Source organism: Pristis pectinata, chromosome 13 (genome assembly GCF_009764475.1).
Source record: "Pristis pectinata isolate sPriPec2 chromosome 13, sPriPec2.1.pri, whole genome shotgun sequence".
Taxonomy (NCBI): Eukaryota; Metazoa; Chordata; class Chondrichthyes; order Rhinopristiformes; family Pristidae; genus Pristis; species Pristis pectinata.
The window spans coordinates 25,522,351-25,534,967 of record NC_067417.1 but is presented as its reverse complement, the minus strand read 5'-3'; the positions used below and the strand labels follow the sequence as shown (position 1 = coordinate 25,534,967).

General features: G+C 41.1%; 1 protein-coding gene across 3 annotated transcripts in view; it reads right to left on the bottom strand.

Annotated features, from left to right (window-relative positions):
• cep89 (centrosomal protein 89) overlaps positions 1–12,617 on the bottom strand; it is a 104,157-nt gene that overhangs the window by 80,295 nt on the left and 11,245 nt on the right. For all 3 annotated transcript variants that reach the window (XM_052028227.1, XM_052028228.1, XM_052028229.1), the window contains exons 4-5: positions 6,293–6,509; positions 952–1,048 (exon numbers count right to left, since the gene is read on the bottom strand). In XM_052028227.1, coding sequence (XP_051884187.1) covers positions 952–1,048; positions 6,293–6,509 — 314 coding nt within the window. The remainder of the gene's footprint in view (positions 1–951; positions 1,049–6,292; positions 6,510–12,617) is intronic.

The window sequence follows — 12,617 nt, the reverse complement described above, 5'->3', positions numbered from 1 at the left end:
ATAACCCTTTTCTAAAGTCCAAAGAGTCATTGGTGTGACCTGCATTTAAAAGAATTTAAATGCAGGTCACATCAATGACTTGCCTCTTTAACAAGAATTATATAAACTAATGAGAGACCAAACTTAGTTCATAAACTAAACAGAGACCTCAGAGTAAATATGAAGGACTTAATTAGTCCTCACTATTTTGCATACTTCAATTAAGTCCTCACCGTCTTCACCATTCCAAGAAAATAAATCTAGCTTATCCAATCTTTCCTGATGGCTACAATTTTCTAAAGCAATTTGCTAAAACCTGTCCAACTCCCTCTAAAGCTTTTCTCATCACTGTCTAAGAAATTGAAGTTACAGAAAACCTTGTCTTCCTTTCTACCTATTCTCCTGGCTCTTCTAAACTTGAAATTAATCATCTTGCATGCATCAGCTTTGCTCTGCTAAATATCAAATATCACTATTCTATGGAAAGTGCGACATAAAACCAAGCTTTTGTTTTTTGTGCACTCTTTCCTCACTGTCACCTCATGATAGCTCCTGATCACATTCTTTCTCTGGATGTTAAAATAACCTGTATTTTGAAAATGTTCTTATCTTCCCACATCTACAAATTTGGTGTCTTCTAACAATCCCCTTGATACTTAGTCTTTTTAGTGCCTTCGTACACTGGGCATAAATTGTATATTCCAGAATATACAATTCAGTCTGAATAAAGCATAACAACCAAAAGGGCCATATAATACTTCCTTTAGAACAGGTCAAATGGTTAGAGCAGTAAATCTGGATCACTTCAACAAATCCCTTTGATGAAACACTAAGATAATTTCTAATGAATATGATAAAGCAGTTAGGCAGTCACAGGCAGAACAGTGTATACTTACATCTTCTGGAATATCAAAAGGATTAACACTTCTAAACTCAAGGTGCACAATACATATCCAGTAATCCATTATTTACCTTGTCCAGGTTTTGATTCATGTATCCGAGTGATGGATGTTGCTTCATAGGAAGAAACATCAGTCATTTCACTGCTCATCGATATTGGGATTTCATCCTTCATAGATAAAAAAAACAAAAATTCAAACAACCAGGTTCAATTATTAATTTCTCAGAAATGAGAAAAGTTTCAAAAATACAGGGACAGATCTTCCATGGCAACACCAGTGCCTCTGTCACGAATTACATGCAAATCCAAGTGGAAATCTCAGAATCCACATCTGCTGTACTATCTTGTGTTACACTGACTGTTACTGCTCAGAGTTCCCATGGAGTCCTGTGCAGAAATAGGAACTTCTCTCCTGGGTCCATCTGCTGTGCCAACTCCAGAATTATTCTCTTACACAGTCTGGAGATGGTACAAGATGGATACATGATTTACAGACCACTTTGAGAGTTGTCAAGAAGTCTGCTGGCCTCTGAAAATACAGCAAAGTTGACCAGCCCATCAGGAAAGCAATAGGGATGACAATTGGCCCATTACAACAGAGCTCAGCAGTCCAACACCACAGGTAATCACAGGGGTGATGAAAGAGGCAGGAGTTCCATTTGGAGGGGGTGGATAAATGGGAGAAGAAACAGAGTGGTGGGGACAATGAGGGAGCAGAGTTGGGTAGATTAACAAAGTAGAATTATATTGAAATGGTGGGGTGACAGAGTGAGGGGAAATTAAAGTAAATTAACTCTTCATTAATGGTTTAAATAGGAAGAAATCAAATTTGCATTGGTCCTCACAGAATCCTATGTAGCTTGTGCTCTCTCTCAGTTTGGGTAGTTGGACAGGCTTTTGTTTAGACAACTTCCATATAAGTTAGTGATCAGAACTGAAATACACTGTTGTTCCAAAACATTGCTACTCTTGTTTACACATATGGCCACCAACCACTTAAATGGAAATACTGTGCTTTGAAATATACCTGCATTTTCAGCAAGATGGACTACATGGACAATTGCACAATGAATTAGAAATCAAGCCATCTCTTTTATAACTGCAGCTGACTCAAAGAACTATGCTGGGCCTTTTGCAAATATGCCTATGCTGGGGTGAAGAGGGATCTGCAGGAGATAATGCTGGAAAGCAGGTAAATGGCACTGGACTAGCAAAGGAGCAGTTCAAAAGAAGTGCGTAAAGAATAATACCAATAAACCTATATACACATGACTAACAAAAAAAACAAATCGATTACAGTTTTGCAAAGGTGCACCATCTCTCCATACTATTACTTTATAACAAATTAAAATTCCAGAAAAATGCTCTAAAATATGAAGTCTCATTTTAAAACAAAATAGTTCAAGTATATAGAAATCATAGCATTCTTGAATTAAATGGTTTCTCTGTGCAAAAGTCACAAATTGTGGTAATTTGACACTATCACTGATGACCACTTATGAAGAAGCTATAATGGAAAACACTGGAGATACTTTGCTGTAAAAGTAACATTAAACTATAAAACAAACTTCTAGTGATTGCATATGCAGAATTAAATGTGCAAATTGAGAAGTTGTTGCTCCTGGCCCTCCAGAAGTTGCATAAGAAACTTACTATGCAAAAAGACTCAACTGGCCATTGAAATACAAGAAAGAGCATGAAATTATTTTATACATATACTGAACTCAAAAAGATTTAAGGTCTATTCGTTTATTGAATAACCTGTCTAATTTATAATATTAGATGTGCAAAGTGTCAATATTATGGGAGATCAACATTTTATATTCCTTTTCTTTCCTTCTGTTGATTCTTTCGTAATACAATCTTTCATTCCCCTTTTCCCCCCCAAGTTTTTGTTCACTGAATTAGGTATTCTGTTTCAGTCTCAATTCTTCATCTGATTGGTTAATGAAATACAAAGTTGCCTGCTCTGATCACATGGGTCTGTTGAAAATATTGTGCTCATTAGATTCTTGGAAGACAGGAATATACAGTACAAAAGATTAGAAAAGTTGATAGTCAAGTGCTACCAATGGCTGGTGGTGTTCATTTACTGTCACAAGTGAGATCAGGCCTATTTTAAGGTTTTGCAATACTGTACAACAAAAATGCTTTACACAAGCTAAAATGCTTATTGTATCCATCAGAAGTAATCCAAGCTCTTGACAGACAATTAAACAGTTATAATAAAAAAAAACAACCCAGCAATTCATACAACAACAATGAAATTAATGAGCAGTTAATCTATTTTTAGTAGCATCAGGTGAGGAAAGCAGGAAACCAAGGAAACTCTCTGCTCTTTCTCAATTAATGCTCAGGGTTCTTTGACTGAACCAACAGAACTGACACAAGAACAATAACTTAACATTTCAATTACAAAAATTACACAGATATACAGAGGTTCTCATGCAGGAACACACTTTTTGGCTCAAAAAAAATTCATGTGTGTATTTACTTGCCTTGTAAGCAAATAGTATTAATCGCACTTTTCCCACCCTTTAAAACAAAAAACAGTATACATGTGAAATGATGTTGATGAATTAAATATTTCTGCCTCACTAGCCACAGAAGGAAAACTCACAGCTTAACTACGTAAAGAGATTTTTCTGCTCAACTGTTCTAAACTGTTTAGATTTGTTTTCTACAAAATCTGTTTGCCTCTTATTCCTGACGCCTTAAATTCTGCAGTCTAGTTCTATGTATCCTGTCCCATCATTTCAATATTTTTAACATTTCTCTTTTGTTCTGTAATCTGCATTTGTCTAACAATAAAAAGACTAAATTTTTCCAATGTGCTTCTTTGTATTATTTCACACCATGTGGTATCAAGGTAAATTGACATGAAATTTTCTCTAATACCTCCATATCTTTCCTGTAGCATTTCCACCAATGCAGTATATAGTACTCCAACTGAGATCACATATGCAAGCTCATAATTACCTCTTGACGCTTACACTCCATTCTGCTTTAAGAGAAAATCCATTACCTTCCTATAGGAAGGATGTCAATAAACTGGAGGGTGCAGAAAAAATTTTACAAGGACATTACTGGGACTGACAGCTTGACAGCTTGGGTCAAAAGGAGAGGCTGGATAGGCTAGGACTTCTCCTCCACCCCCAAAGTGTAGGAAGGCCATAGATAAAGTGAATAGCCAAAGTCATTTCCCCAAGGTAGAGGAATCCAAAACTAGAGGGCATAGGTTTAAAGTGAGAGGACTAAGATTTAAAAGGGATCTGAAGGGCAACTTTTTCCACAGAGGATAGTAAGTAAAGGGAACAAGCTACCAGAGGAAGTGATATAGGCAGGTACAATTACAATGTTTAACAGACATTTGGACAGGTGCAAGGTTTTAGAGGGATATGGACCAAATGGGACGAGTTTAGATGGGCACCTTGGTTGGTATGGATGGGTTGGGCACACAAATCACTCCAACCACTGAAAGTCAGCCCTTAATTCTTAGTCTTTACGGCATTCCAACCGTTTTTGAAAATTTAGTTTGTTTTATACATCACAATATCATGTACTTTAACCTTCTCCAAGGAAACATTAAAAGAGAGACTATTAGTCTATATACATTACCTCCACTGCTTTTTCACCAACTTCTAAATCTGCCAACTCCTCAAAGACTCCTGTTTGACTTGTTAGGCAGCAGCAACCATTTTGGAATCTGTGATAATTTTCCCCATTGCAGCTGTTGCAATTCAACTTGTAATTATCCCAATTAGCTCAGCTGTCCTTGGACACTCAAAAGAGTCCTGAAATATAATTACATGGACCTCTACAATTTCCTCCCTTAACCCCTTCTGAAACCCCTGGCAGTTTGTTCTGCTACAACTTTAAGATCCAAATTTCTTTACTACCACATATTACATCCAGGGTTCAAATATTTAGGATTCCACTCCTCTTCTTTTATAAAACCAACTAATACAAGGGGAAACAACATATTAAATGCATCTTTATTTTTAATCATCCTCTTCAAATCAACAAACCCTCCCCTTAGGAGACCTATCATCTCTTTTCTAGCAATATTCATTCAATGACTTTGATGTTCAAGGGTGTTTCCCCTTCCCTTTCAAATTCCCAAGTTTTCCTTTCAATACGGCATCTTTCCAGTGAAACAAAACTGAGTGCCCTTTCATTCTGGTTTTGTTATCACAGGGGAAAGTTTTCCCAAGTCCCAATCCTTGGAAACAAACACCCAAAATATAAATTTATAATTCAGCAAACTGCTTGACCCTGAGATATCTCCAGAAATATATGGAAGGAACTACAGAGCAAAATAATTGAGTGTAGTAGTGAACTTCACACCCATTGTTCATCAGGTTTGCCAGAGAGCAGCTCTGCTTCTAGAAAGCTGAAGACGATGCACACCATCTGATGTGACAACAATGCTTTGCAGAGTTACTGTTCTTCTAAAAAAAATCAAGGTCACTTTGCCTTTATCTGCAAGCTCTGATGTGGGCCCCATATCCTATGGGGGCCCTTCTCTTGTGCACTTCTCCCTTATGCTTGTCATCTCTGGCCTGATAGCAATGGTCGACCTGGAGACTAAACAGTTGAAGAACCCTGACCATTGCCACATCCTTTTACTTATAATCTGTCATTCCTGAAAATGATGTGCATATCACTGCTGTTTTATATGTATTAACTAATCCTTAATCCAAGTTTATATATTGCTCCAACTTGTGCAACAACCTCCAACGTGATACATTTTTGAAAGCTCTTTGAAAGTCACTATATAACAAAACAATTTATACAGTGGCTGGGGAAGAGGAATAGCATTCTGGCAAAGGTCTTGTGGTGAGGAAATGAGGACAATATTTTAAACTTCCTGGCATCTAACTGGAGGAGCTTACATTTTATCCAGAGAAGCAGAGAAGAACAAGGTCAGGATAAAGGACAGATTCTGGGAGCACCGAATATGGCAGGAAAAGACCCATTGTTAGACATGTTCCAGCTATGATTTGAATAGATTATACCAATTAGCCACAAAAAAAAAGGTTTTGAAAGAAGATGGTGTGTTCCAGCTAAATCTTTTGACAAGTAGTGCACTCAATGTATATAAAGTTTGCACACCTTTGATTTAGAGTAAACAAGTAGGCCATGCAGGGGTGAAAGTAATTTAAATTTCTTACCAGTATAGCAAAATGACAAATAGAACTTTGGCCACTTTCTTTCATCTCTAGGGTCATTAAGAAACTCCGTAAACTTATGTCTCAATTTGAATAATTCAAATATATACTTGACTCCCTGGGGTTGCTCCATTCCTACATTAAAAGCTGTAATACAATGCTCAAGCGTATACCAAGATTCAAAACAATTCCTTTCACAGCTTATTTATATCCAATAATACATCAAATGTAAAACAATCACCTGTTTCTCTTTGCACGGAACAGCATATATCAGTTCCTTTTTCTGTAGCTCTCCTTCTTTCTCTAGAACATAGTAATGTGGTTGATCTGATTTATTTGACAGCTGTTCCAAATCCAGACCACCTTCTTCTTCCTCTTCTTCATCATGATATTCTTCATCAGAATTGGAAGGCAATGGTAATGGAGGTCTACCCCTTACAGGGCTTTGCCATTCATTCCTTTAAAAGAAAAGCAGAAATTATTAATGGAAGCAAATAACAGATTTCCACAATTGTCTAAAATGTGCATATCTACAAAGCAAGATGGCGCCAGAGCATGGCGACTCATTGCAAGCTGCTCTCTGCAGATCTACTCATTACTTTTACTATAATCATTCTACAAAATCTAGATTTTGTCTCTCTAAGAATTACTAATAATGTTCTTTTAAATCTTCTTACAGGGCTGGCAATCTTCCGACCTCCAGGAACTATTGATTTACCGACCTGACACCCAGACCCAAATGGAAACGACCAGCAAGCCCTAGGACGGGCAAGTCCACGTGGAAGCCTGTGCAGAGTGAAGAGCCAACCCCACCGAGCCCCCACCACTGAGACCCAACTCCCAGACTCCACTGGAGCACCCGACGCAGAGAACTGAGTGAAGATCTAACCAGCAGAAGCACCTGATGCCAACCCCCGTGACCCAACTTACCCAGAGGCCCGACCATCGGAGGCTGAGTCCCGAGGCCCGACCATCGGAGGCCAAACCCTGAAGCTCATCCATCGGAGGCCAAACCCAAAGGCCTGACCTGCGGGAACACCTGACGCCGAGGCCTGACACCAGGGGCCCTCCAGATCGGAAGCCCGACCCTATGGAGTACCTGGGGCCAAGTCCCAATGCTGAGGGTCCCCTAGATGACCCCACTTATCTGCTGCGGCAGCCCACTCCTCTTCAGGACCTTAGGATTAGACCTGTATCGGAACAACAACTTACCTTCCAGTCCAGATGTATCCACTCCAGGTCTTCCAGGTCTGTCCTTAAGCAATTATTTACCTGCCAGTCCAGGTGGCTCCACTCCAGGATCGACCAGATGCAGCCGCTTACCTCAGAAGCGTGGTAAGAGGGCTGGGCTGCAGGTGAGACTGAAACAGTGTGGATATGAGACCCCCCTCCCAAGCATACTACTAGCTAATGTCCAGGCCATTGAGAACAAAGTTGATGAACCAAGGGCAAGACTGACCTACCAAAGAGAACTGAGGGACTGCTGTGTGCTATGTCTCACCGAAACGTGGCTTACACCTGCTTCACCTGGCTGTGCCATATAACCTGAGGACTTCTCAATTCACCGAATGGACCTTACAGCATCCTCGGAGGGGTCTGCTTCTTAATCAATAACTCATGGTGCTCGGACATAACAGTCTTGGTGAGTTCCTCCTCACCCAGCCTGGAATATCTAATGGCAAAGTGCCTCCCATTCTACCTGCCACAGGAGTTCAATTCAGCTATCCTGATGGCAGTCTACATCCCACCCCAAACGAGCATGACGCCTGCATTTAATGAACTATGATCTGTGGTCGATAGCCTTGAAACAGGATACCCTGAGGCCCTCTTCATCAATGTAGGTGACTTCAACCAGGCCAACTTCAAGAGTGTGCTACCAAAATACTAACAGCATATTCCTGTCCCACCAGGAGCCCAAACACCCTTGACCACTGCAAAACAACCAGAGATGCCTACTGAGCCACCCCCCCCCCCCCCCACCCTCAATTTGGTAAGTCAAGCCACCAGACTGTCTTCTTTCTCCCTGCATACAAACAGAAGCTGAAATGGGAGGATTCAGTACAGAAAGTCGTACAATGCTGGTCTGAGGAAATGGATTAGCTTCTGTGTGACTGCTTTGAGTCAGTAGACTGGTCCATGTTCAAAGACTCAGCTGCCAGCTTAGATCAGTATGTCACCACTATCATGGACTTTATCAGCAAGCGTGTTGAGGACTGTGTACTAAAGGGACAATACAGGTGTTCCCAAACTGGAAACCATGGACGAACTGGGAGATCCACTCCCAACTGAAGTCCAGGACTGCAGCATTCAAATCAGGTGACCCTGACCTTTACAAAAAAAAATCAAGATACAAAGAGACAATATCAGTCTAAAATAGAGTCCCAGACCAGCTGTCAGTTGTGGCAGGGTTTACATGCTATAACAGGCTACAAAATGAAGTTGGGCAGCATCGTCAACAACAGTGCATCCCTTCCCAATGAGCTTAACGCATTCTATGCAAGCTTTGAACAGAAAGGGATTGGTATGTCACCATCCACCCTGACAGCCTCCAATGAACCTGAACCCATGGTTACTGTTGAGGACGCAAGATCAGTCTTCTGGAGAATGAACCCACAGAAAGCATCTGGCCTGGATGGCGTCCCCAGCCATGTCCTCAGATCCTGTGCTGGCAGGGGTATTTGCAGACATTTTTAACCTCTCCCTGCTTCAATCTGAGGTTCCCACCTGCTTTAAGAAGATCACTATCATCTCGGTACCCAAGAAAAACAAGGTAATGTGCCTTAATGACTACTGGCCGGTGGCTCTGACATTCACCATCATGAAGTGCTTCGAGAGGCTGGTCATGGCACGCATTAACTCCAGCCTCCCAGAAAACCTTGACCCACTGCATTTCACCTACTGTCGAAACAGGTCTACGGCAGACGCCATCTCCCTGGCCCCACACTCATCTCTGGAGCATCTAGACAGTAATGACAGCTACATTAGACTATTGTTTATTGGTTACAGCTCTGCCTTCAATACGATAATTCCAAGCAAACTCATCACCAAACTCCAAGATCTGGGACTCAAAACCTCCCTCTGCAACTGGATCCTTGACTTCCTGACCAATAGACCGCAATCAGTAACGATAGGCAGCAACACCTCTGGCACGATTATTCTTAGCACTGGTGCCCCACGAGGCTGTCCTCTATATACTCATGACTGCATGGCCAGATTCTGCTCTAACTCCATCTACAAGTTTGCAGATGATACCACTGTAGTGGGCCATCTCTCAAATAACAATGAGTATAGGAAGGAGATAGAGAGCTTAGTGACATGTTGTCATGACAACCTTTCCCTCAATGTCAGCAAAACAAAAGAGCTGGTCATTGACTTCAGGAAGGGGGGCAGTGTACATATACCTGTCTAATCAATGGTGCTGAGGTCTACAGGGTTGAGAGCTTCAAGTTCCTAGGAGTGAACATCACCAATAGCCTGTCCTGGTCCAATCACATAGATGCCATGGCCAAGAAAGCTCACTAGTGCCTCTAATTCCTCAGGAGGCTAAAGGAAGTTGGCATGTCCCCTTTGACACTCACCAACTTTTATTGATGCACCATAGAAAGCATCCTATCTGGATGCATCAAGGCTCATTATGGCACCTGCTCTGCCCAGGACCACAAGAAACTGCAGAGAGTCGTGGACACAGGCCAGTACATCACGGAAACCAGCCTCCCCTCCATGGACTGTCTACGCTTCTCACTGCCTCGGTAAAGCAGCCAGCATAATCAAAGACTCCACCCACCCAGGACATTCTCCCTTCTTCCCTCTCCCTTCAGGCAGAAGATACAAAAGCCTGAAAGCACGTACCACCAAGCTCAAGGACAGCTTCTATCCCGCTGTTATAAGACTGTTGAATGGTTTTCTAGTATGATAAGATGGACTCTTGACCTCACAGTCTACCTCGTTATGACCTTGCACCTTATTGTCCACCTGCACTTTCTCTGTAGCTGTGACACTTATTCTGCATTCTGTATTGGTTTACCTTGTACTACCTCAATGCACTGTGTAATGAATTGATCTGTATGAAAAGTATGCAAGACAAGTTTTTCACTGTACCTTGGTACAAGTGACAATAATAAACCAATTTCAACTAATAGAAGTACAGGGAAAATAACATTGAACATGTATTCACTTCCAGAGTTACACACATACAGCAAACGCCATCCCTGTTAGAATAGCAAAAACATCCAAAATTAATTATAGTTTTAGCCAAGCTACAAAGTTTGCATCTAATTAACAAAGTAGAATATACGTTCCATTCACAAATTATCTAACGAAATCCCATACCACTGGCCTAATCCAAATCCAGCAAGGTATTGCAAGGGCTTGTTAAAAGTACTATCAAACAACACTTAGTTCACAGTGACTTCCTTGCTAATGTTTAATATTGGTCCGCCAGGACCATTCAGATCCAAATCTCATTGCAGTCCTGGTCCAAACATGAGCAAAAGACTAAATTCCACAAGTGGACATCAATACAACATTTCACTAAGTCAATGGAATCACACCAAGCATATGGGAAGGGAGCTGGAATTACAAGAGGCCAACCATCTCACCCTAGGAAATCCCTGCTGGAGTTACTGAGACAAGTATTTCACCCACTCATCTTCAGCTACTTCACTCACATCCTTCTCTCCATCACAAGGTTGGAAATAAGTAATTTTGCCAGTGGTTAATTCACAAATCCTCTAATAGAGAAGCAGCCCATCAGGCACTGAGATCTAAATAACATCCAGACTCAAGCTAACAAGTGGCAAATAACAACCATCTCGCACAATTCCGACAACAATCACCTCTGACAAAGAGACTAAAGATCCCTCTCTATGTAATTTCATTGTGTTATTACCATCGATTCCTCCATCATCAACATGCTGCAGTCATCATTGACCAGTGTCATAAATAAGAGTAGATTAGAGACTGGGTATTTTGTAACCACAACCTCCTCACTGCTCAGAATCTTTCCATCATATATCAAGCACAAATTAGAAGTGTGATGGAAAACTCCCAGCATGTCTTGTTGAATGCCGCTCCAGTTAAATAAATGGAGATTTATGTAAAGCAGTCAACTTAATCAGTAGTTCATCTAACAACCAAAACTTGCATTCTTTTGATATTTGCAAGATAGGGCCAACGTGTTCCTATTAGGGTGAAGTGCAAGGCTGGCAGAATTAGGGAACCCTGGCTGATATGAGATAATAGAGGCTCTGGTCAGAAAAAGGAAGCATGCCAGGTACAGGCAGCTGGGATCAAGTGAATACAAGAAATATGAGTATACTTAAGAAAGAAATCAGGAGGGCAAAAAGGAAACACGAGATATCCTTGGCTGGCAAGGCAAGTAAGAAACCCAAGAGATTCCATAAGTATATAAAGCCCAAAAGGATAACTAGCAAGAGAATAGGTCCCCTTAAGGATCAGTGTGGTCTTCTGTGTATGGAGCCACAGAAGATGGGGGGAGGTCTTAAATGAATACTTCTCATCAGTGATGTTCTCTTTCTCAAAACATATCAACACTCTGAAGGAGGTGCTGGCGCCGCTGAGGCACATAGAGCTGAATAAATCCCCAGGGCCTAACCAAGTGTATCCCAGCACCTTTTAGGAAAAAATTGCAGGGGCCCCAACAGGGATTTTTTGTATCTTCCTTAGCCACAGACAAGGTACCGGAAGAGTGGTGGGTGACCAATGTTGTGCACTTACTTAAGGGCTGCAAGGATAAGCCAGGGAACTATGAACTGGTGGGAAAGTTACTGGAGGGGATTCTGAGAGACAGGACCTGTCTGCATTTGTAAAGGCAAGAACTGATTAGGGATAGTCAGCATTGCTTTGTGATTAGGTTTAAGGTAAGAGAGGAAAGATTTAGAAGATTCCCCACATAGAGGGTGGTACATATAATGAAACAAGATACCAGAGAAAGCAGTAGAAGCTGCTACAAATACAACATTTAAAAGACATTGGACAGGTAGAAGAACGGGACACGTTTAGAGGGATATGGGCCAAATGCAGGCAAATGGGGCTGGCTCAGAAAGACACCATGGTTGACATGGATGAGTTGGGCCAAAGGGCCTGTTTCCATGCTATATAATTCTATAAACTGCTGCAACTCATTCCAAAGTACCATTTCCCATAGTCAAGGGTCAAGGAAACACCACCACAAAGTTCCCCTTCAAGTCACACACCACCCTGACTTGGACATACATCCTGGATCTTGAAAAGTCAGTGTTCCTGATCATTCAGTCAGCAGATGTCCTGAGCATGCAACTTTCAATGCCTTGCTGATGTGCACCAGTTTTGGAATAAAAAGCTTTCACATATCCGGGCATTGATAAAGCTGGGAAAAATTTAGTTTTGTGACCTATGTAAAAATAATGAGAATTACAAATTATTGTGAGCCACTTCACAGAAAGGGGATATGCGTTGCCATGAGGAATATATTAGGCCACTTATCATTGATAGCAAAAGAATTAAATGATAATCCAAAAAGATTTTAAGAAATAGGGAAACTTTGAGTTTAGTTAATGAAATCCATC